Here is a 25,800-nt window from a genome sequence, read left to right on the forward strand (position 1 = left end):
CACTGAGGGTGGAAGGCTTCACAGCAAAGTGACATAAGTAATTCTTCTCTCCCTATTTTCTGATCTATAGGTGGCAGGCACCCTGTTGACAGTAATCCTCACCACCCTCATGGCCATTAAAGCTGGGTGGGCTGTGCGCATTATCCACAAGTGGGACTGCTCACTCTTCCCTCCTTCAGCAGTTACGGCTCTTTCTATGCTTGGGTGGAACAGGCCTTGAAACTGCCTGTGCAAGACTGGAGGAAGACCGGAGAACCAATCCCTACCTCACCACCTGGTTGCTTGGGAGAGCAGTTTTTATGGGTGGTTTGAGCTCCTATCACTGCTGGAAACCCAACATTATCCTGCCCATTAAATTTCAGAGGAATATACACTATACATGACTTCTATTCATTTCAATTGCAAGGGCTCTTGTACAAACTCCAAAGAAAAAGAGGTTGCATAGCCATGGAGCTTGAGGCAATACACTGATACCTTCTGGTGACAACACACCTTCCTTGAAATAAGCAAATAATTATGGGCCTTCAGTAGTGCTGAACCAAACTTAACCAAATTGCCACCCTGGGCTCCTTTGGGAGTTATAACATGAATGCTGACCCAGTAGTGTCTAGTAAAAGCTATAGAGTTATGATATTCAATGCCACCAAAATCTTGCACACTTTCTTGATGAAGAGAAAAGGCAAACATACAACGGCGGTGACACTTTGCAAGTTTTTAAGAGTCTCTGGAGTTGCTCTAATGCAAGATCATAAAAACAAAAAAGAAAACTACAGCTCTGGATCTTAGTAACTCTGCAGATGGAAAAAATTACTTTAGCAAGTCACAAATTTAGCAACACAGCTTCATATTAAGCAAAGAGATGAGTTTCTCTTCCTACACATAACCTCTTCCTGTCCTTAGAATAAACATGTCCTCTGATGTGATACTTATTTTCCTCCACTCCCAAACCCTGCATCTCACACAACCCCAACACTAAAGTCAAAGCACTTTCCACATAATTAAAATATAGAATCAAACTCACCTTCAAGTCTTGGGCCACGTCTAGAATACGTGATAATTTTGCTTGGTCATACTGTTCCCCTCGCATGTACCATTCTGCCATAGCATGCATGATGAGCTGGCGAATTGAAGGAGACTGGCCCTAAGGAAACATCAGCTGAATTTCAGATTACTACATAAATTATCTAGCTCTTAAAGAGCAATTACACTGGCACATGGCAAGTCCCTTGCTGCTCTGTAACACTGAAATCACAGGTTCCAATTCAATGAAAACGAAAGTAGCAGGTGGAAGAGAGGGTTTCAGCTTATTTCTCCCCCCACCTTCAGTTCTAGGTACCTTGCTCCTCCAACCCTTTGGCCTCCACAACTTGCCCCTACCATACAGCCAGCTTGGCCCTGTGTTTTGCTCCACCAGCAAATGTGATGGAGCCTGATTACAATAACAAATCAAACCACCAACCCATTTTCCTCTTTACTGCCTTAACTTTCAGTAATAACAACAGAGATGTCAAAGATTGGCTCCACTTTTAACACATTTATGCTCCATCTCTCCATAAAGGCATTTACAGAGGCAAGCTACAGAAGAAGAACAATTAAGTGGCTGATGCATAATAGCATAGCAATTTATTCCCATGGTCAGGTAGGCAAGGTATATGATTTCCTGAGGTTACAGAACTGCAGGAGGTCATATTATATATAAATGCAGGGTCTGTAACAATTTAACTTGGGGGGGGGGGCAATAGCACATATGTGCTGTCTCTCCAAGAGACAGAATGCACATGCAACTGCTGCATGAAACAACTTTTAACTAGGGAAAAGGGAGGGACAGGAGGTTGCTACTGCCAGTCTCTACCTCAGTGTGTTTATTCCAATCCAGCTGTGCTACAGGCCACCCAAACACTAATATAGGACTGGCTGTTCCTGGGTCAGATTAAAATGAGGGACATCTGGAAGTCATAAGTATATTCATACTGAGGTCAAGCTGTCTGGATAACTTCACAGTTGAAAGATAGTACAGGTACATAACAAAATTCACCTCACACCCAAGACAACTCTCATGGAGCAAAGAACAATTAAATTTCTATCCCACCCTTCTTTCAAGAGCATAACACAGTGACAAGTTTAAACTCTGTTGTCAAAACAAAACCATTGTAATGCCCTTACCTGCCCATGCCATGCATAATGCAGGATGATGGCAGAGTTGGGATGGTTGCCAAGAAAAATGGGCATAAGTGTGGAGATGAGTTCATGCCGCAAAGTATGCCAGGAAGTGTTGATCTGTAGTAATGCCAATACCAACATATCTGGACAGTGCTTGATAGGGAAGCTGAAGAGCTGCTTAACTTGCTCATACTGGCCAACCTCTGCCAACCGCAACAGGGACTCAATCAAGTCCAGGCTCTTCCTAACAAATAAGGGGGGGAAATGCAATATTGTGAATCAGTTGGCAGGATTCTGGCTTCATGTCCGTTACACCAAGCTAACATGGGTATCAAATGAGGTAATTCTAAATTCTGTTACGCTCGACAATATTTGAAATAACCAAACTTGGGGAAATAGATATCAAAGTCAACTTCCATCAAGTAGCATGCAGAGTGGTCAGAACAGTCCAAAGGCCTGCCTAGAAATCAAGATCCAACCTTCACAAACCAGACCAGAGCAAAAATGTAATCAGTGTTTAGTTCACAGCAGCCTAATACACATGGCTAATTTAACATGTTGCTCTCATTACCTATGCAACTATTTACAGACTAGCAAATGCAGCCAGTGTCTGGGGGAGACCCCTCTGCTAAACTAATCCCTGGGCCATCCCTGCTTCACACACATCCTCTCAAGTGAGAAGCACTTGGTGACTCAAAACCTTTTTCCAAAATGCTGTCAGAAAAGCAAGAAAGGGATATCAACCAAGAATACTCTGGCTCATCATTTCAGAATGCTGAAGCAGCTGTATTCCCAAGAAAAATAATACTGTTTACCATGTGGCAATTTCTCGATTGTCATCCTCGGGAGGGGCTTTCAAAATATCCGTGGCAACAGTATGGCAGGGGTAGTCAGCAAAACAGAAGATCTCTGGATTAATGAGGGAATGCTGGATGAATGAGAGCTGCAACAAAATTACATCACTGTAAGAGTCATTTCATATCTACATTCATTTTACACTGTCTTGATGCACTTCCTCCTAAGCAATCACCACCCCTCCCTCTCACACTTATGCTATTATGATTGCTTTTCCAAATAACTTTCTGAAAGTTCTAACATTCAGTCTTCTATAGTCTGATCGCTACCTGTTACAGTAATTGCAGTGTATTAAGGGATGTATCACATCTTGATAGCAACTATTGTCTTAGTGAGCCCCAAAGCCAAAATTCAACAAAAAACTGAAAGAACACTTTAAAAAAGTTCTATGGTAATTATGAGCTCCTGTTGCTCGGTCCCTGGCTCCTGCCAACCTAGCAGTTCGAAAGCACAAAGTACAAGTAAATAAATAAGTAACACTCTGGCGGGAAGGTAAACGGTGTTTCTGTGCACTGCTCTGGTACGCCAGAAGCGGCTTAGTCATGCTGGCTACATGACCCGGAAGCTGTACGCCGGGTCCCTTGGCCAGTAAAGCGAGATGAGCACCGCAACCCCAGAGTCGTCCGCGACTGGACCTAATGATCAGGGGTCCCTCTACCTTTTTAACCAATGTGGCAGTAGTGAGTGAGAGAGGAAGCATGAAAAAAATCTCCTTGATTTTTACCTGTCCTTCTGCATGTTTCCAAGGTCTGTATATGAGATCAACTGGGAAGACGTCTAGCCCTAGCCCTCTCTGGACACCATACACCACAATCTGTAAGCCTTTGCTATCACGAATTTGAAATCCAGGGTGGTCAAGTTCATAAGTTACTTCCTTGAAGTTCAAATTTGGGTTCTGCAAAGAGTAAAACAAATAGTGGTGCAACTTATGGAGGCAAAAATAAAGAGCATGCTTTCACATTTCTCCTTATACAACTTAGAAACAATTCGTAAGATATGAAGCAGGCCATTAGCTCATCTAGCTCTAGCTCATATATTAACTGCTACTTTTGACAACAGCTCAACCACAGAGGGGAAATGGGGTTTCGCCGATTCCCTTTACCCATTTTTAAAGCAAAGTTGCCAATGATTGAATCTCAGGCTTCCAACATGCAAAACATGAACTCTAGCACATTCCCCATAGTAAGTCTGTGAACATAACTCTGCAGTTAATTTTTCCTTTAATATGGTTCATGTGAGTTGTCAAAATGATGAATAGTCATTATATATTTTAAGTCAGTCATTAAAAAAATTAGTAATCATGTAAAAATTGGTCCCACAAGCATTCAAGAGTCCTTGTGCGCATTTTGCAGAATGAGGTGTTTATATCCCCCCCCCCAGAAATGTCTATCAATCTTTCTAGTCCCTATGCACCACCACTCAGAGCAGTTTACAGCATTTTAAAAACAGGGAACTACATAGAAAATATATTTTAAAAACACGAAATACAACAGAGGATAAGTGTCCCTTAAATGAACTAAAACACTGCTAAATACTTGCTAAGGATTTGTCACCAGTAAAGAACAAATAAAGGTGTGCTTTAATGATACCATATCTCTAATCAGCACCACTTGCAAAGTCCTGATCAAAGCAGAATAAATCTTACATCATTTGCAATGTAAGCATGGAGCCAAACAAGGGGACACTGCACTAATGCTAATCATGCATAGGAATAGCTGTTCAGAATACACATGCTATGTCATCCTCAGTTGACCTTTGAGAAAATAGTGACTTGCCAGTTCATCAGGGACCTAGTTACAGTGATGACAATCTAGTACCAAATGAACCTCTCTCTGGTTATAATCATCTCTGGTTAAAATCATGTTTGCTTGTCTTCTCCAATAGCCACGCATACAGCATACAGAGCTTGCCTGTTAATACTGTTGATCAGTTTTTCGAAGTTTAACCTACATGTTTTACAACCAAATGCAGCAGAACCACCAGTAAGCATTTCCAGCTATACACACAAAATATACACATGCTCAAAATATACACATGCTCAAACATAACCAAACATATGCAGTTTCTTTCACAAAAGTGACATCCTTACAGGAAATCTATCACACATGAAACAGCCCTTAAGTTTCTGGCATTCAGTTTTTCCTCAAAAGGTCAGATTGTGATCAACATACCAGTTCTTTAAGCACATCAATCAGAACCTCCACATTCCAGGTATGGGACTGTGTTCCATCATTTTTATCTCTTCCATCACTCCAAATTCCACTTCCAGGAGCAGAGATGGACTGTAAATTAAGCATGTAGGTTTAGAATTCCTGTGACGTCAGTTGTGTAGATGGATTTAGTAGATCAAGTGACAGAGTGGAGTTTGAATTTTACGATTGCAACACATTTATTACTGCAGATCAGCAATACTTAAACTGTATTCTATAATGCACTGTCAGCTTGTCCCTTAACAATAAAATAGAGGGAAAGGCTTTATGAGCAAACAGTAAGAAACAGAATTAAAAACAAAACCCCTTTTTTGTGAACATTGGACAAAAAGCAGGACCATGGAGTACTATTATTATTATCTCTCCCGAGGAATGGAGCAACCAGGCAGGGGCACATGTTAAGGGAGACTTAGATAATCTGACCCAAGTTTTTCCACAATCCCTTAAACTTGGCTCAGTAGTATACCAGAAGCCAGTGCAGTCCTTTCAGCAACGGTGTTGTCAAAATTATTCTCCCTCCTGCAACCTTGTTACAGCATTCTGCACCAGCTGCAACTTCCAGACATGCCTTAAGAAAAGCCACAAGCAGGGCACACTGCAGCAATCCAATTGGGTGGTGTATGAACTATCATAGCCAATCTATCATGATCCAGGAACGACCACAGCTGTCATATCAAAAGAAGCTGGCAGAAGGCACTCCTAGCCACTGAAGCCACTTGAGCCTTGAGTAACAATGGATTTAGCGCAGCCCCACCCTACTAACCTATTTCCTGCCCACCCGGAGAACCTCCATCTTTCAAGCTCAGTTTTTTGGTCACCCTCTAGCCCATCACTGCACCCAGGCACCAGTTCATTTGCGCAGCCACACTGAATTAAGATGGTACAGAGAAACAGAGTTGGATATTATGACACAGCACTTCCAAGTCCCCTTATAATCCCTCCCCCCATCAACAGGTTACACAGAGCTGTTAAACAGCATTTGGCATAAAATGCTGAAGTGATGAAGTCTTTTAACCTTTCAGTCATGCTTGTTGCTCAGTATCAGGAATTAAGCAGCTCCAAAATCTTCTGTGTAAACACCATTCAGTAGTTCTGTTTAAGTTATATTCAGTTACAACACCTCTCAACACAGAGGACACTCACCTGCAAAGGAATGCCGTCTGCCAATCCTGAGTGTGTTCGAGCCATCATTCCCAAAACCCTGGCAACCTGGGCAGCAGTGACCTCTCCCACACCAAACTGTGTGATGATGTTGCGACATTCCTCCACACTAAAAAGGCAAGTCACAATGACCTCCACAAAACTTGGTATATAATTGTTTTCTATCATGTATGTCTATTTTAAGGAGTATTACTGATACTCAAGTCAGTACATTAAGCTAGACTAGGGTGGAATCTATGTGCATATAAAAACCATTCTGAAAATACTTTTTAAAAAAGCGTTTTTAAAAATACATTGAATTTTCCATAAGGCTCACCATCACCGCCTAGTGTGACATTGTATATTGCACTTAAAACACACTAAAAGTTTTACTTGCAGCTGTATAGCTGTCCTGCAACCTCCAACAGCCTTCTCAACTGACATACAGTGGTGCCTCGCAAGACGAAATTAATTCGTTCCGCAAGTTTTTTCTTCTTGCGAGTTTTTCGTCTTGCGAAGCACGATTTCCCATAGGAATGCATTGAAAATCAATTAATGCGTTCCTAGGGAAACCGCTTGCCAGGCTGGCGGTGCGGAGAAGGGCTTTTCTCCGCACCGCAAGCCTTCAGGACAGGTACGGGAACATAGGGGAAGGCGCGCAGCGCTTTCCCTCTGTTCCCGGGGCTTGCGTGGGAGGAGGGTTTTTCCTCCCCACCGCCAACATTCAGAACAGCATTCTGAATGTTGGCGGTGGGAAGGAAAACCCTCCTCCCACCCCAAGTCTTCAGGAAAGCCATCCGAAGCTGGGCGGCGGGAGAAGGTGTCCCCCCCCCCCGCCCGGCATCGGAGCTTCGTTGCGATGCCGGGCGGCGGGAGGAGGCGTTCCCCCCCCCCACGCCCGGCATCGGAGCTTCGTTGCGATGCCGGGCGGCGGGAGGAGGCGTTCCCCCCCCTCCCGGCATCGGAGCTTCGTTGCGATGCCGGGCGGCGGGAGGAGGCGTTCCCCCCCCCCCCGCCCGGCATCGGAGCTTCGTTGCGATGCCGGGCGGCGGGAGGAGGCGTCCCCCCCCCGCCCGGCATCGGAGCTTCGTTGCGATGCCGGGCGGCGGGAGGAGGCGTTCCCCCCCCCCGCCCGGCATCGGAGCTTCGTTGCGATGCCGGGCGGCGGGAGGAGGCGTTCCCCCCCTCCCGGCATCGGAGCTTCGTTGCGATGCCGGGCGGCGGGAGGAGGCGTTCCCCCCCCGCCCGGCATCGGAGCTTCGTTGCGATGCCGGGCGGCGGGAGGAGGCGTTCCCCCCCCCCGCCCGGCATCTGAGCTTCGTTGCAATGCCGGGCGGCGGGAGGAGGCGTCCCCCCCCCCCCGCATCGGAGCTTCGTTCCGATGCCGGGCGGCGGGAGGAGGGCGCGCTTCCCCACTGTCCGGAGATTTCCCTATGGGCTGTCGTCTTGTGAAGCAAGCCCATAGGGAAATTCGTTTTGCAAAGCGCCTCCAAAACGGAAAACCCTTTCGTCTAGCGGGTTTTCCGTCTTGCGAGGCGTTCGTCTTGCGGGGTACCACTGTAACTTGTCCTTTCATTTCAATGGGGCTATTCAAAGTATGACTTGTCAGGACATGAACTCCAAATTTCAGTGAATTTATCTACGTACCTTGTACAAAAGCCATAGCCAACTTCCTGCATGAAGTCTGCAAGAGAGCTCTCCATCATTGTTTTTGCTATCCCTCCAGAATCAGGCAGGATCCTGTCCATTAGAATGTCCCGTTTTTCAGGGTATAGGAGTGGTGCAAGCACCACAGGGCAACGTTCCTGGGGAAAATCTGAGATCCCAGAGTATTTTAGCATTTCAGAAGGACCAATGACCAACACAGAACCCCAATAATCAATTGTTTCATATTGTGAAAATCATGTTATGACCAAAGAAGTTTTGAATAAAAAGGTGTTTAAGATCACTGTCTTGGAATTCAGAGACACAGAAAGCAATTTATTTTATACCCCAACTTTTGACCTATTTACTGTCCTACTGTGACAGTACAGCTATTTAGATAATATGACCTTAGTTGCATACCATGGTGAGCCATACTTAATGCTTTACCAATGAACATGTCTCGCTTGGCCCCTCTGCTCCTTCCCACACACTCTGGGAGGAAGCAAACAATTATCCCAGGGCTTAATATTATGACCAAACCAGCAATTATGGTTCACTTTGCTCTCAACAAGTCAATTATTGCCCATTAAGGTGTGTGCACAGTAAACTATGGTTTACTATGTTGTGCAAACTGGGCCTCACAGTACTGCCTCCATTACATCCTCTGGATTGTCACGGCAACATTCTAAAGCACCTTGAAACTGCCACAAGTTTAAACAGGAAAGGGAAGGGGAAGGCTAAGATAGTAGGGCCAGAGAAGCCCAGGCCAACATTTCAGAGGAGTGGAAAGCATCAATTTATATCCAAGCCCCATCCCATTTCTAAATGGAGTACCAACAATAATACCCATCTAAAGTTGTGATAGCCAAACTTCTACCAGTTATAGTATCTGAAAGACATAATGTGCAGACAATCCTATAAGGATCTGCATTAAGATAATCGTTTCAGGATCCTCGTTTCTTTTCTGGATTACCACCAAATGTTTACCCCCCACAAAAATTTATTCCTTTTAGAAATGGGTTTCAAATAGATGTATTAAATACAATACTTGCCTCTACGTAATGTTTTGAGAAAAGCGTCAATCTGTTCCTGTCCAACCCCAAAGGCTCCCTTCTGTCCAAAAAGAAGATGGGATAGGAGGAGGTGCAAGACCTCTATTGCAATATCTTGGAAGCCACCTTCTTGATTTCCACTGACGTCTGCGTCAATGTATGAACGCAGAAGATCAGGAAGTTTCTGTTTAATAAACTGAGCAGCTTAGAGAGAGAAAGAGAGAGAGAGAGAGAGAAACCGAAAGCAGTTAACTAAATTGCTTTTTAAAAATGTTTATGCATCTGCTCTTCTGGTTTATCAACAGCACTTGCCAACTGCTCTGATCGTCACACAATGAGTGTGACAGTATATAGACAGTTGCATACTAGAACAACCAGTCAGAATAACTCAGCACCACCCTGCCTTGGAATGCAACCTCACTTGATGCCACTTTGCATTTCCTTACACTGTTTGGTACAAGCACAAGAAAGGAGAAGTGGAAGCTGGTACTTCTCCGGGCATACATGCTTGGCTTTTTCACCAATTTCACTTTTTCCTGCTTAGGTTGCACCTAAAACCTGCCTGCCCTATCATGACTCTACTCAAATTCTAATGGTGATCCAGATACAGCTTCTATTACACCCTAAGAATTTTTACTTCCAAATATACTTTAAACAGGACTAACAAGTGGTTCTAGGAAACTCAGATTAATGGAAAAATTGTTGCCTGTAGTTACCTCATTTAATTAAGAAAGAAGGGAATATCTTGGATCAGTGACCCGCAGATCAACTACTTTCAGAGTCCAGGTCAATAGAACTGACATAAGGAAGCAGATTTCATATTTCTTAATTACCTCTTAAGATTTTTTGGGTGGGTGTGTTGTATTAGATTTATATTGTGAGCTCAGAGCAGCTTACATATGGTTCCCATGTTGTCTTCCCTTTCTGGAACGGCTCAAGGAGAGCTGTATCTTATGTCTTCAGAACATTCTATTAGCCACAAAGATCAGGCAAGATTTTCAAGATCTGGGGTGTTTCCCCTCCCTCCAAACATCAGCGGAGGCAACTACAAGGATGATCCTTGAATGAGTTAACTGGACCTTGCACTGTAGTCCCTTCTGGCCCTTGGATTCTACAACTTAAGCAACTAAATCCAGGAGAAGGATGAAAACAAGTCTCTTATAGACAACTCAGGAATCAGATTATACTAAAACTGAAGTAAAATCTGGTATGTGTGTCTATAATACTATACAAATTTATCTTACCAAAACCTCGTAGATCTGGGTTGAAGGAGTTTAGCAAAGCAAGGCCAAAAATAACCTACAAATAGAAGAAAGAACTGTATTATCACCTATCACATACATAGTCCAGCTGTTTGGCAACTAGACTGGCAAAGACAAACACCAGGGCTGAACTCTACTGTCCTCCCCACAACTTTCCTCATCCCACTGAGTTAAAAAACCCCCCACTATGGATGCCCATGAGGTGGATTAGGATTTGGAGGGTGACGTTCTTGGCAGTGCTGCTACTCTAAAGCAAGACAGACAGGAAATCATTGTGACTAATTGTGACCTTATTTAATTTGGTTGGAACATTTCCAAGAGCACTACCAGCTGTTAACCTTCCTCAGATTCTGTCAGTATGTCAGTCCCTCCATAGGATTCCTATTGGGGCCAGTGCTTTTAATTTGTTTATAAATGATCTATATTTAGGTAGCCAAGTTCATAGCCAACATCAAATTATTTGGGGCATTAAAACAAAATGGTGCTCCACAAGGTCTTCTCCAAACTGGGTGACTGGACATTTTAAAAGGAAATGCAGTTCAGCATAAAACAAGTGAAAAGTGATAAACAAAAGCCTAAAAAAACCACTGATGAGATCCGAATTGAGAGTGACCAGGAAAAATATCTTGGGAGTTGTGATGGACAGTTTCATGAAAATACTGGTGTAGAGTGCAGCTGTTCTGAAAACAGCAGATTATAAGTGTTAATGTTTTATGCTTTTGTTTAAATTCTGTTGTTACTGTTTCTGCTTGTTTTTGTTTGGTTTTTTATGAACAATAATTGTTGAAGTTACAAATTATAAAATTAATAAAAAATTAATTGCAAAAAATGAAAACAGATTTCATTGGTACAATTAGAAAGGAAATAAAAATTAAAACTGTCACTATCATAGTGCCTTTACACAAATCTATGATTTGCCTGTGTTCAGAGTAGCATGTAGAATTCTGTTCACCACATCTCAAAAAGCATATTGTAGAGCTACAAAAAGTGCAGAAAAGGGCAAGTAACATGATCAACTGAAGGAACTCCCTAGTGAGAAAGAGTTTCAATGACTGGGGCTAGTTGGGGGGTGAGGTGTGGTAAGGACATGATAGAGGTCTATAAAATTAGGCATGATGTTGAAAAAGTCACTGGACAAATATTCATTCCTCATTCATAATACCAGAACTCAGGGTCAGACAATGAAACTGAATGTTGGGATATTCAGGTTGGACAAAAGGAGGCATTTCTTCACAGAACACACATAAAAAGCATGCAACGATGGCCAACATTTTTAATGGTCAGACTAAAAGGGGATCAGACTACTTCATGGAAGATAAATCTATGGACTTAACCCACCTCTTGAACCTTGCTTAATTTGATAACTTTGCTCAGCTGAGTGAATAAATGGGGTGATGGCTTAAGACTCTGAAAGAAAAAAGTTATATATGAGATGCTTATGTTTACAGTTTAACAGAATACTGTACCAAGACAAAGATTCTCTGTGTCATAAGTTCCTCTACAGAAAAAATAAAATCAACTTCTGCTCATTAGTGGCACTTCCCAACTTTCTCTGAAGATAATATCATTTGTTGCCAAACTACCAGTATTCTCCAATTCCACCATACAATGTTCTGTAAATTGCTACAGAAGCCCCAATGAGGAGTGGGTGTTGCAAAGAAATGTAAAATAAGTCAATTACCTGGATATTTTACGAGTACAGAATTTACATGATGTAAATCTTAAAAACTCCTTTGTTAATAATTCAATATAGGTGTACATTTTGTAAAATTAGCTCACTGACACCTGAATAGGTTTTTAACATTCTTGTTAACAGCACTTTAAAACTGCATACAAACCTTTTGATAATGCAATGGATTTTCAATAGCATAGGACAGCGTCGAAATAAAATTTGGCTTTGTAATCAATGATGCACACTCCTGGATCAGAAATTGCGTCTGAAAAGAAAGGAGACAGCTATAGCAAAAGTTTTGGTTGGTTTGGGGGAGGCACCTATCATCTAGTTACCAGATATTACCAGGATTTTGTTTCTGTAAACATAATATATAAGCACATTAAAGTACTTCAAACTGTCTTCTTACTATAGGCTACGTTTGACAAATATTTTGATATCATAAAGATGAGATGGCAGATTAAACTATTTTGGTTAGTCTTGCAAGAAGGTGAACGCAATTCACAATTCTTAGTCATTACAAACATCATCTGAATACTGTATCCATAGTAACAAAATAGAAGCTAATATTAAGAAATATTTTACAGAGTCAAGCCAAACAAGTGACTTGACTTGTGACTAAACTTGTGACTAAAATTCAAGTTACTGAACTCAGTTACTAAGTCATTCAAAGCTTGAGAAAAATGAAGTTCCATCACATAAGACCTTAGGAACAGCAGTATTCAAAAGTAGCTCAACTCTTCTATTTTAACATTTCCCGAAGTTCACAAATCTAAAATGTGTTGGGATTATTTACATTTACAAGCCACCTTAGAAGTACTCAGGGATACAGTTATTTCCATTTATGAATAGCTTCCTATGAAGCCGCCTGAAGCAATTAATAATACCAACAATTAACACATATATGAAACAGTTCAAATACAACACATACACAGACTTGGCATTCAGATATGGCACTTCTATGCAACTTTTGTACTCATAAGTGGGCTAAGCCAATCTGAAAAAAAGCACAGGTGTTCTTTGGAGTAGAGCCTCTTTTAAACTCTCCCAGAAAGATGTGCTTACCTGACTCCCTTCCAGATTTCTACAGAGTAACAAAAACAATGTTTTAGGAAGTTTTTGAACTAACTGCTTGACAGAAAATCAAGCTATATTTTAAAACTTAGGAACACAGGAACCTGTCTTATACAGAGTCAAGCCACTGGTGCATCTAACTCATTTTTACAGACTGACTGGCAGGCACCTTTGTAGGGTTTCAGGCAGGAGTGCTTGGCATACCTGCCTGGAGATGCCTCTGCAGCATTTTATATGAAAAGCATGTGCTCTATAAATTAGCTATGGGACTTTTAAAAGTAGTGTTCTGTTGTAAATGTGCTGCCTGTTTGAAATGTATCCATACGTATGATGTTTTAGTAGTAGTTTCAGTGCTGCTTTTACTGTATGTATTTTCACAATGAATTTGTAAGTCGCTACAAGATGGAAGCATTGTAGAATTAAAAAATGTAAAAATTAAAAATCAAGAAACGAATTGGAAATTCTTTAAGGACAAAATTTACCTGATGGAAATCTTTACCGCTACTTTTACCATCGCCACTGAAATCCACATGCGAGAATAGACAGCGTAGTAAATGCCTGTCTGCCTCAGGGCCGTGCCGATTCACAATCTAGTTGCAAGAAAAACAAAAGAGCTGAAGCGAGGTACCACAGCATTTGCAACTACATAGAATCACAGAACTGTAGAATTGGAAGGGACCCTGAGGATCATCTAGTCCAACCCCCTGCAACACAGGAATATGCAGTTGTTCCTTATGGGGATCGGCCTTCAACCTTGGTGTTTATCAGCACCATGTTCTAACTGAGTGTTTCTACCACTTTCAGCTGCACTCTTAAGGAACAGGAGCCACAGAGCTTTCTGGCAGGGTCCATGCTAGTAGCAAAAAGGAGAAAATAAGGGAAAGTCACACAGTGTCCAGGTCACTACAGTTTAAACAAGTTTTGGTTTAACGTGACTGAACAGTGTGGTGGTAAACACTGCTTAAATGCTGCAGGGTCTGACTTCTGATGTCATCTGAACCTGGGCTCATAGTTGTTTTCCCAAAAAAACCTCAAGTGGCAAGCCAAAAATGAACTTTGTTTAATGCTTGTGGTTTGTCAGGCAACGTGACAAGCCAGACTGAAGGGGGAAGCAAGTACAGCAGCAAGTGACCCTAGCAGTCTTTCAGAGGTTCAAATGGGCCAATGACCCAGAAAAACATGGAGGGCTGAGAACCACTTTGTAAAAATGAAAAAGGATATAACTTAAATTACTCTTTAATAAACAGAAAATCTGCTTGCTTTTAAAGTAGAGCATGTTAGCACTAAGCAAAATAAAATAAAAAAGCAACCTAAATATATTGCATAGTATGCGTATAATTGAGGTAATTCCTGTTGAGTCCAGAATCGAAGATTTGTCATTTATCTGGGTTACTTATATTAAATATAAAAGCTATTTTAATACAAAGTAAGTTCTACAACCAAAAGCAGCATAAATATAACAAGAAGGCAACTGAATAGCAGCCCCAAAATTAAAACAATATTTTAAAAATTGAGAGGCCCAAACCACACCACTCTTTCAGAAGGCCTGAGTGAAACAAAAGATTTTACCTGGTGGCCAAAAGACCACATGAATGGGATAATACAGGCCTCCCAGAGATGGCTGTCTCATAACCAGGGTATCGCAACTGAAAGATTACCGCCCTCACTTATTTTGGTGGGGGCACCGGGAGCAGGGCCTCCAAAAGATCTTAAGGTTCAGGTAGGTACACAGCTTGCCATTTATAAACCAGCACTTTTAAATTAGCCCCGGAAACAGATGGAGAACCAGCGCAGCTGAACAAAGCACAGGCATAATATGATCAAACTGCACAGTCTTAGTTAAAACCTTTGAACTCCTGTTCTGAACCAACCACAGTTATTGGACCATTTTTATAGGCAGTCCCACATACAATGCAGTGCAATAGTCTAAAGGGGAAGTCAACAGAGGATGGGCAGTTGTGGCCATCAACACTCAGGCAAGGTCAAAGCTGGTGTATCCACCAAAGCTGAGAATAGGTAATTTGAGCCGTAAGATCATTTGAGCCTCCAGTGCTGGATCAATAAGCACCCCCAGTTGTACACCTGTTCCTTTAGGGAGAGTAGAACACCATCTAGAACAGGCTGAATACTATTCACCTGGATAGATAAACCAAGCAAACAGGGCAGCCCAACTTTTCATACCAAGTGGGCCGCAATAGTAATTTGACACAGAGCCCATGGGCTGCATACTGCCTTGTTGCACACATGGGAGCATGGCCAAAATTTGATGCTGCCCCCCACTCTGCCTTCGTAAAGCTGCCCAAGTGAGGCGCCAGGCTTTGGAAAGGAGGCATGAATCTCTATAAGGGTCCTACAGTTCTGCCACCTCCTTCCAAAGCTTTGTTAGCTCTTTCCCAGCTTTGGGAAGGAGGCGGGAGAACTCTTAAGACATGGTTACAGTCCTCAGTCTTCCTTCCCAAAGCCCAGCTCCTCACTTAACCAGCTTTGGGAAGGCAGTGTGAGGAATGGGGTGGGTCTGTGTCAAATGTTGCAGAGGCTGCCAAAAAAAGCCTCAAGGCCTTATGTCACGCAATGGACCACCCTGAACCAATCAATACCTCTAATCTTCTGTGACTATGGGCAAGAGGGCTTCCACTTGCACAACAGGGCGTTCCTTGCTCTCCTCCTCCTACTACCCCCAAAGGTGGCTGCAAGGGGAGGTCAGAAGAATCCCCAAAACAGTGCACAGGAAGAAGAGGGAGGATCATTCCATCTGGCAAGCTGCATTGCTTGTACTAATAGGGACATTCATCATAGTGTGATGTTCAATTCCACCCTGAACCTCTGTTTTTCAGAGTTCATCCAGTTCATTGCCATGCCCAAGCAGTGTGCACAGCCTCACTTGCATGTGATGAGCAATAAATATAAAGCTGAGTATCATCTTCATTCCGGTGACACCTTCAACCAAATCTTCAGATGCTCTTTCTCAATGGTTTCATCAAGATGTTAAACAGTGTGGGCAAATGAATAGAACTCTGCAGAACAAGCATCAAGCAGTACCTCTCAAACTTAAACCAGACAGCTGAACTGAAAGGACATCATTATTAATGGCACTGAACACTACTGAGAGGTCCAGGAGAATCAACAAGGTTCCATTTCCCATCTGCCAGCAAAGATCAGCCTACAGGATGACCAGGGTAATTTTTGGCTCCAAACCAGGTTAGAAGCCTAACAGAAATGGATCTGGGTTAGGAACCTCTGGCCTTCCTGATGTTGTTGAATCACAACTCCTATTATACTGTGGAACCATAAGAGGGACAAACAATTCAAAACTAATCAGATAAGGTAAAGGTAAAGGGACCCCTGACTATTAGGTCCAGTCGTGGCCGACTCTGGGGTTGCAGCGCTCATTTCGCTTTATTGGCCGAGGGAGCCGGCGTACAGCTTCTGGGTCATGTGGCCAGCATGACTAAGCCCCTTCTGGCGAACCAGAGCAGCGCACAGAAATGCCGTTTACCTTCCTGCCAGAGTGGTACCTATTTATCTACTTGCACTTTGATGTGCTTTCGAACTGCTAGGTTGGCAGGAGCAGGGACCGAACAACGGGAGCTCACCCCGTTGCGGGGATTCAAACCGCCAACCTTCTGATCGGCAAGTCCTAGGCTCTGTGGTTTAACCCACAGCGTCACCCGCGTCCCTACAATCTGATAAAGCACCTCTCAAATAATTTTTCCCTGCCTAAAGCTTCGTAAAGGACACTGGAAGCTTATTACTGAGCAGCGGAAGAAGAGAAAGCAGCTTTTTGCCAGTGCTGTCTTTTGATAATGTGTGTGCAATGAATCACATATTGGCTGTGTTTGCACATAAACTGTGGTTAATGTTATTTAACAGACCATGACTCACCTCACAGACAAGCAAACAAGTCACAGCTTGTTTACTTCGTATCAGAGCGGGTACGGGGAACTGTGGCGCTCCAGATGTTGCTGAACTACAATTCCTATCATCCCTGACCCTGGCCACTAGCCATGCTTACTGCGACTGACGGGAGTTATAGTTCAGCAGCATCTGGATGGTCAGAGATTTCCAACCCCGTTCTAGATAATCAGATTCATCTAAGAATAATTAGAATGAGCAGGCCCCTACTCTCTTGATCACTTTGTGAGGAAGGATTTATTTACAATTTTCTTTTTAAAAAAATACTCACAGCCCCACACATCACCAAATGGACATGGAAATTTTATACAAAATATCAGTTGAAAACAACATATAGTTCATTAAAATCCTAAGCTAAATTCAGAAAACTAAACAAAATCACAAGAGCAACAAAACAGGAGTGCAGCAATACAGCAGAAGGGAAAGCATCCACTTGCCTGGAAGGCTTGGTAAAGAAGCATGTCTTAACCTGACACTGAAAATGTTACAATGACACACCCCAGAAGGGAAATAAATAATAATAATAATAATAATAATAATAATAATAATAATAATAATAATAATAATAATTTATTACTTATACCCCACCCATCTTGCCAGGCTTCCCCAGCCACTCTGGGCGGCAGCCCTCTCATTTGTCACCAGTATTCAGTTGTTTGGGGCTTTTTATATTAACATCTTAGACTGGGCTCAGCAGCAAATTGGCAACCAGCACAAAATCTTTCAGGACCAGCAGTAACACCCAGCAGTAACCTAGCTAGCTGCTATATTATGCACCAGTTGCAGCTTCCAAATCATCTTCAAGGGGAACCCCATATAGTGCACTGCAATAAACTGATAAGGAAACATTAGCCACTGGCCTATAGTTAATATCATCTGGATCCAGGCTGGGCTGACTTGTAGCTTCTTTTAAAGAAGATGCAACAGCTTATTTTGTCAATGAAGAAAGAGCAAACGTGAGTTTAAGCACAGGGGCTTTCCTTATATCTTCTGCTGTGAATTCATTCAGCTTCTCTGCATTCACCTTTTCTTCCTTTTGACAGCTTTTGACTCCTTTACTGTTCAAAGGTCCAGCTGTCTACCTAGATGGTCTCTAACTACTCAAATATTTTATGGTTGTTGATTTTTGTTTTTAGCAGCTGTCATCCTCAAATTCTTTTTTTGCATCGCTTATGGTCTGCTTGCAATATGAAAAGTCTTATTTCCCCCTGCTATGTGCATATTTTATAGTTTTTCATGTTTTAATTTTGGTCTATTATAATTGTTCTTCGTATTATATACACTATAAAATGAAAATTTAAAACTTTACAAAAGAATCAGTTATTTAAAGACCTTAAACATAGAAGTTAAAAATCATTTGAAAGTTGGATGTAAACAAGGATCAAAGTAGCATACTTCTAAGTAGTACTGAGTATAAGACCCTTCAAGTGAGGAAGACCAGAACACACCGCTAACCAAAAACCCTCTGCCAGCTTCAAAAGTTTGCAGGAAAACTAGGGCAGCAACAATGTGGGCATATGGTGCCACATAGATGTTGCCCTGGAGTAATTGTTCTTCAGGTCACTATACTTCATGCTACACTTCTTCCACATTCACTTTTTCACATCTCATCCAGGTTGAGAATTAAATGACATTACTAGCCACACTGGGCAGGGAACTGCAAACCTGAAGGTTCACTTCACTGTTTTCACCATCATTTCTACCACCAGTACCAGCCTCAATTCTTTTTTCCCCTTTTTAAAAAATCTAACCATTCAAAAAAGAAATGCAGACCTGGAGGCAACAAAAAGAAAGAGGCAACTACTTTTGTAACTATGAAAAATACAAGCTAGAATGAAAAATTTTCATTTAATAAGCAAAACAGACAGTAATAACACTTGCAATAAATTCACCCTAGAATGAACTAAGTATTGCCAATTTAATTTTGCATTAAATTACTACAAGACATTGCAAGAAGGTCAGGACAGGCTGATTTTAAATACTCAAAAGAACTCTGTTATAAACATGGAAATGAGCAATAACTCTACAGGACCACTGAGTAATTAAAGCCAATGTCGTAAATCAATTCAGGTACAAACAAACAAAAAAAGATGAAATAACAGGATAAATAAGATATAAAACTACTTAGAGTTTAATAAACTTGACAATTGTCAACTCCCAGCAAGCAAAATATAGTAAGATCTTAGTGGCCTGTGGTGTTTTGAACTACAAATCACATCAACCAGTTAACATGGTCTGTGGCTCCACAACATCTGGAGATTACCAGGTTGGGTAAGGTTGTTCTAGCAACTAAACCAATCAAGCAGTGAGAAGTAGGAATATAAACAGTACGAACTAAGTTGTGGATACCCTTTTCATTACTTTTTTTAATGTCATTAATTATTGACTTACATGCTGTATTTCCTGCTGGCTGGCTCTGTAGTTTTTCTTGGTTAAATTGTCCACCAGGTAGCTGATTTGAGACAAGGCCAGCGAGAGCGAGTCAAGATTCATTGCTGGTTGGGGCGGAAGCAGGCGGCCGAGCCCGGCGCAAAATCACCATTATTCCCCTTTAGTCACCTCAGAGACAGGTTAATTTTTTTCCAGTCAGCCTATATAATCAATTTATGCTGTATGTTCAGCTCTTCTTTCCCAGTATTCTCACTCTGTTCTGAACCATGGCACCTGCAGGACAAAACAGCAATGATTATACATAATCTATTTGCTAGTGACTGGTCATGTATAACTAAACAATCGTAAATGTAAGGATGGTACAGGCCAGAGTTTTATGGGAAAGCACTCGCTTTGCAAGCAAAAGGTTGCAGATTTGATAAGGCTGTTAAAGGCAGTTTGAACTATAGTTTATTTCAGGGCTCAGGAACTAGATCCGGTCCCGAGGGCTGAATCCAAAACTGCCACACCATCTGTGAACCACCTTCAAATGAAGAATCAAAGAGCACTCAAAGTACACTCTGGATACTTTCCAGCCCCAAATTTAATTAAAATTGGGCCTGCAGAGGAGGTTTATTCCGCAGAAGAATATTCTGCCACTTACCCTTCCAAAAGGAGGGCTTGTATGACATTGAATTTCAATTCAGCAATGAAAGCGAGTCAAGGATCATCTGCATTTGGGAGCTAAAAGGAACAAGTGGCAGATCACGGTAATGCTCCCAATTGTTTCTCTAGAGCAGCGGTTCTCAACCTGTGGGTCCCCAGATGTTGTTGGACTACAACTCTCACCATCCCTGAGCTCTGGCCTTGCTAGCTAGGAGTGATGGGAGTTGTAGTTCAACAACATTTGGGGATGCATAGGTTGAGAAAGGCTGCTCTAGAGCCACAGCAGTACCTGCCCCACACCTGAAGTCATAGGTGAGCGTGGCATGGGAGAAAATGGTATTGAAAGTCAATCTGGGGCTACAGGTAGGCTTGTGGTTATTCAAAGCCAGCATCATAAGCCACAGTCGGAAGTTGCCCTATTCAGACAAACCAACCAGAGTTAAAACTAACCACATTTGGCCCTAGTTTGGGCATAACAAGCCACTCCAAGGTGGAATAAAAAACAAGTGCTTTCGACTTCCTCCTCTAGGTTGCACTGGAAGAGGGAAGTAGTGCACAAGCCAAAGAACACTAAAATCCCTGTTTAGTGTATTGTCCAAATACAGTCAATGAGTCCAATCGGAGCAAAAGACTATTTTATTCAGATCTATAGAATTATGAATAGTCTTCACTTGTTAATGAGAACACAGGAGTTTATTTATACTTTCAACAGCATGAAGTGTCATGTATAAGATGTGTACCCAAGTGCCAAATCCCAATTATTGTTTTAAGCAAATATACAATGTTAAAAAATAATTTTAAATGATCTGTTCATTGGCATTTGCCTCTCTTGAGGGAAGCTTATCATTAGGATTGTAGATTTCTTAACAGGTTATTGTCCTGCCAATATAGATTCCAAACTTATGCAATGATAAAATTGCTTCATGTTTACAAGGCAATCTTGAAATCTTCACCAGTTTTGCTTTCAGTTTTTACAGGCCACTTCCAAGACCAATGCGGAAAAGATTGCAAGGCCTGAAATTCTGCTGAAGAAAGATGATCATTCTGTAATATATGGAGAGAAGTGGCATTGATTTGTGGATGGACTGAATATGGGACAAAAGCAGAAAAAAAGAGTCAGAGAAACAAAGATTTCATCCTGATGAAGTGGGAAATAGAGGAAGCGTAAATGAGAATTGGTAGACGGGCGGAAAGATTAGACGTTTGGCTGTGGATGTACAGTGGTCCCTCCAGATACGAACTTAATTCATTCCAGGGGTCCGTACATACCCTGAAAAGTCTGCATCTAGTTTCTGCGCACACAAAGTTTCTGCGCACACGTGCGATGTGACAGAACACTTCTGCGCATGCGGTGAAACCTGGAAGTATACACTTCCGGGTTTGCTGCATTCGCAACCCGAAAGTTAAGTTACCCAAAGGTAACGTAACCTGAGGGTCCACTGTACTGGCAACAATGACACATCCCAGTGGAAATATCAGAGAAGTGATGTGGGATTGGAGGGAAATAAATATTTTTTGGGGGTACAGCTGTACAGCATTAGCATACAAGTGGTAGCAAAGCCACAGTATGTGATGAGGTTACCCAAAAAGAATGTACCAAGAGAAATAGCAGAGGGCCAAAAACAGAACCCTAAGGCAGTGTTTCCCAAACGTTTTTGGGCAACGGCACACCTGCTTACCGGAAAAAAATCTCGCGGCACACCACCATTAAAGCCCCGCCCCCGTGACGTCAGCGCGCAGCGTCACGCCGGGAGGGACGCACAAAAATGAAAGTTTTTTCCCTCCCCCTTGCCGGGGTGGGAGGAGGCAGCAGAGCGAGGGCAGCTGAGGCGGCGGCAGCAGCTGAGGCGGCGGCGGCTGCGATAGCGGGCGGAGGAGGAGCCGTCGCCGGGAGTTGCTGCTGCTGCTGTTGCTGCTGCTGCCCGGACATGCCGGCCTCCTCCTCCTCCGCTGTCTCGCGCTCCTCCCTTTTGCGCGCGCTGCCCCGCCGCTCGGCACGACCACCGCGGAGCCGCCCCGGCTCGACGCGGATCCTCCCTGCCGCCTCTCGCCGCCGCCTCTCGCCCGCCTCCCTCCCACGGCACACCAGCCGGTGTCTCACGGCACACTAGTGTGCCGCGGAACACCGGTTGGGAAACACTGCCCTAAGGGATCCCTACAAACTGAGAAAGCAGAGGAAGACATTCCTCTTGTGTGTTAGAAGTCCGACTGGCCTTAACCAGAAGTCAGTCATTTGGTGTCACTGGTGTCCCATGCTGTGGAACACTTTTGCAGCACTGATTTGGCAGGCACCCTTACTTTTGACTGTCAAGCATCTCTTAAAGACTTTTTAATGCCTATGCAATTGCTTAGCATTTTCTTGAGCAGCCAGTCATTTTAATGATTGTTCTGTACTGCTTTTAAAGGATTGCTATAATGTTGATGTATAAAACCCCAATGTTTTCTGAGAGCAACATATACATACTTTTCTAAATAAATAATGATTAGCCAGTTAGGAAGAGAATCAACTGAGGACAGAATCAAGGACCTAGGGCTTAAAGGGAATCACAACTTAATTGTGATCAGCTGTATCAAGGGGTGGCAGAGAGATCGAGGAAGATGAGAACTGAACAGAAACCTTTCCACTTGCCAAATAAATTATTTTCATGAAATAAACTATTTTCTGAAGATGTGTGCATGCACACGAAAGCTCATACCAGTAACTAACTTAGTTGGTCTCTAAGGTGCTACTGGAAGGGATTTTTAAATTTTATTTTCATGAGGGTAGCCAATATTGGTGAAATACATAGTGGGTAGTCAAAGTCTATCAAGGTTAGCTCAAATTCAGCTAGGGAACCTTTAGCATTTAAGCAGCAAGGTTTAAGACAAAGGAATCTGCTAGCTACACTACAATTTAGATTACAACAAAACTGCTTTCAGCAACTTAGGCATTAGCCACTCTGCACAGATACTAACCAAGTGGCAGGACTACCACTCAAACCACATTGTGACACACAAGGGCACAAAGCCACCTTAAATAAATATATAAATCTAATTATCTAAAAGGCAGAATTGAGTAGCTTAGTATTCTCAAAAACTAACAGCATATTAAGATAAAAAATCATGATGAATGTGTAAGATAAAACAAATTTAAATGTTTCAAAAGGGGGAGGGGGAGGAAGGGTGAAAAGAATAGCTTCTTGAAAAATGAGAGCAAGATGAGAATTGCACACAAGTGGGAAACAAAACATGAGTAGCCAACATAAACTGATCGAAATGTCTAAATGAGCATGCAGCAGCTCCTGCCCCACCCATATTAGTTTATTGCCTCACACGCAGTATCAAGGGTAAAGGTTAGTAGTACCTGTTGTGTACGTTGAACAAATGGAACTACGTACAATGTTGACGGATGTTAAATGCTTTAACCTGTATGAGTTAAAAATTGGAACATCCTGAATACAGCTCGAAAATCACATACCTTAGCACTAAAGTTTGCCACCTACCAAGGATTACAAGGTAGAGCTAACTACAATTGTGCTGCAAAGGAAGCCAATACTTTTGCTGAATTTGATTGGGATCCTAAAGCTGAAAGAGCTGTTCCTCAAGATGGTCTAGCTAATTCATGGTAAAGTGAGATTTGAACCAGCAACTTCCTAATTCATCGGTCTGCTAAATCCACTCCTTTACACAAGAATTAAGCCTAAGTTGTTGGATCCATTATTGCCTCTAACTTGAGCCAAACCACAGCTATCATGGCCAGTAGCCACTGAAAGCCATTCAAATGGGTTGCCATTAGTCTCCTGTAGGAGCAGGTTTCAGTTTAACTATGCACTGTGTGAAGAATTACAGTGGTACCTCTGGTTGTGAACGGGATCTGTTTCAGAGGCCCGTTCGCAACCTGAAAAGCCCGCAACCTGAAAGTGCCGTATCTGCGCAGGTGCACGGTGTGATTTGGCACTTGTGCACATGCGCGAGCAGCGAAACCCAGAAAGTAACCCTTTCCGGTACTTCCGGTTCGCCGTGGGACGCAACCTGAAAAAACATAACGTGAAACGTAACATGAGGTATGACTGTACTTCCTTTTGCCAATCCTGAATCTTCCAACACTAAGCTTCACTGCATGTTCATGAGTTCTAGTGCTATGACACAGAGAGAAAAACTTTTCTCTTCCCACTTTATCCATGCTGTGAATAATTTTATAAACTTCCATCATGTCATACCATATATTTGTATAATGGTGCTATGATACTGAAAGTTTTATTTTAATTTTTCCGCCCTAGTATGCCTTTTCCACAGCTGCTGCACACTGGGGTAGACATCCTCATTGAGTTACCTACTATGACCCCAATGGCTCATTCCTAGTCAGTCACTGCCAGTTCAGACTCCATGAGCATAGATGCATTATTATTTTTTGCATGAATCTCCTCACACTTTCTACACACTGAATTGCATTTGCCATTTTACAGTCCATTCACTCAGTTTAGAGAATATTTTTTGAAGCTCTTGAAAATCTTTTGGGCACCTCATTGCTCACCCCTATCTCTAGATCCTCTATGAACAAGTTAAAAGGCACAGTATCAATCCTTGGAAAACTCCACTTTCTACAGCTCTCCATTCAGAGAACTTTCCATTTATTCCTACTGTTTGCTTCCTATTAACCAATTCCTCTTACACCATAACTGCTAAGCTTACTTGGGAATCTCTGGTGGGGCAACTTGTCATAAGCTTTTTGAAATGCAAGTACTGTAAGCAGATCACCTCTAACTATGTTTATTGACATTCTCAAAGAACTCTTAATAGCTTCATAAGACAAGAGTTGTCTTTGCAGAAGCTATGCAGGCTCTACTTCAGTAAGTCTTGTTCTCCCATATGCTTAGTTATTTTCTTATTAACAACACTTTAGATCACCTTTTTTTTGGCACAAGAAAAGTCCAAGCCCATATAGGTGAAACCATGTGGTTCACATGAAAAGATAATGGTTTGTTCTGTAACATGAAGACAAGCAAATAAATCATTCTTCAAGTTACCAGAAAGCATTATTCCAGTGCCTGTCTCACCTGCCAAAAGAAGCCCGGCCAAACTGGCACCAGACCACAGACTTTTGCCAGAAATAAGATCCCACTACCTCCCCGCCTAAGTAAGGATGTTTATAGGACGTTTGAAACAGATATAGCACCTATAAGCAGATTCAAGTCCGTCGTGTATCAGATAGGAGGAAAAACGAACAAAAACGGGAATTAAGCTCTTTCTCCGCCTGTATTGTAGCAGCCTCTGACGGGTATCCTACAAGACGATTCGGGAGCGGCTGAGGAAGCCCAAGGGCGGCGCACACCTGGGGCTGGCGGGCGCCTCGACATGGATTAACTAAAGCCTCTGAACAAGCAACAACGCTTCTCGACCCGCCTCGTTCGCTCCCACAAGTAGTGGCCCAAGTCACTTCCGGCTTCAGAGGGCGGGCAGGACAGGCCAACGGAGCGGACGGGGCCCCTCACCATTTCTCGGCGGCCCAATTGGGACGGCCTCCTGGGGTCAGGCAGTAGCCCGCCGTTGCCGAGAGCGACCCTCGGCTTTTATTTATTCCGTGGCCGGACTCGCCTTCGGGGCGCAAGAGGGGAAGGAGGGAGAGAGGGGTAGGGGGTTTCCGGGAGGCCTCCTCGCCCCACCACAGGGGACAACACGTGCAGGGACAGGCGAGCTACGGGCAGGCCCAGCTCACCACTCCTTTGCTTAGCGCTTCAACGCCGGCTACGCCGGGAGAGACGCGGGACGCAGGCCGCCCACCGCTACCGCCACTACCGCTCGGC

At 42.8% G+C, this 25,800-nt stretch overlaps 1 protein-coding gene across 7 annotated transcripts in view; it reads right to left on the reverse strand.

The window, feature by feature from the left end:
* Positions 1 to 25,800, reverse strand: part of CNOT1 (CCR4-NOT transcription complex subunit 1) — a 61,074-nt gene that overhangs the window by 35,063 nt on the left and 211 nt on the right. For all 7 annotated transcript variants that reach the window (XM_081202188.1, XM_081202184.1, XM_081202187.1 and 4 more), the window contains exons 2-14: positions 19,373 to 19,645; positions 13,552 to 13,659; positions 12,162 to 12,260; positions 11,662 to 11,730; positions 10,306 to 10,360; positions 9,062 to 9,265; positions 8,013 to 8,181; positions 6,369 to 6,495; positions 5,187 to 5,297; positions 3,740 to 3,910; positions 2,976 to 3,103; positions 2,164 to 2,404; positions 1,022 to 1,141 (exon numbers count right to left, since the gene is read on the reverse strand). In XM_081202188.1, the coding sequence (XP_081058314.1) occupies positions 1,022 to 1,141; positions 2,164 to 2,404; positions 2,976 to 3,103; positions 3,740 to 3,910; positions 5,187 to 5,297; positions 6,369 to 6,495; positions 8,013 to 8,181; positions 9,062 to 9,265; positions 10,306 to 10,360; positions 11,662 to 11,730; positions 12,162 to 12,260; positions 13,552 to 13,659; positions 19,373 to 19,474 (1,704 nt within the window). In that variant the 5' untranslated portion in view covers positions 19,475 to 19,645. The remainder of the gene's footprint in view (positions 1 to 1,021; positions 1,142 to 2,163; positions 2,405 to 2,975; positions 3,104 to 3,739; positions 3,911 to 5,186; positions 5,298 to 6,368; positions 6,496 to 8,012; positions 8,182 to 9,061; positions 9,266 to 10,305; positions 10,361 to 11,661; positions 11,731 to 12,161; positions 12,261 to 13,551; positions 13,660 to 19,372; positions 19,646 to 25,800) is intronic.

The sequence above is a fragment of the Podarcis bocagei genome (assembly GCF_964188305.1).
Source record: "Podarcis bocagei genome assembly, chromosome: 7".
NCBI lineage: Eukaryota > Metazoa > Chordata > Lepidosauria > Squamata > Lacertidae > Podarcis > Podarcis bocagei.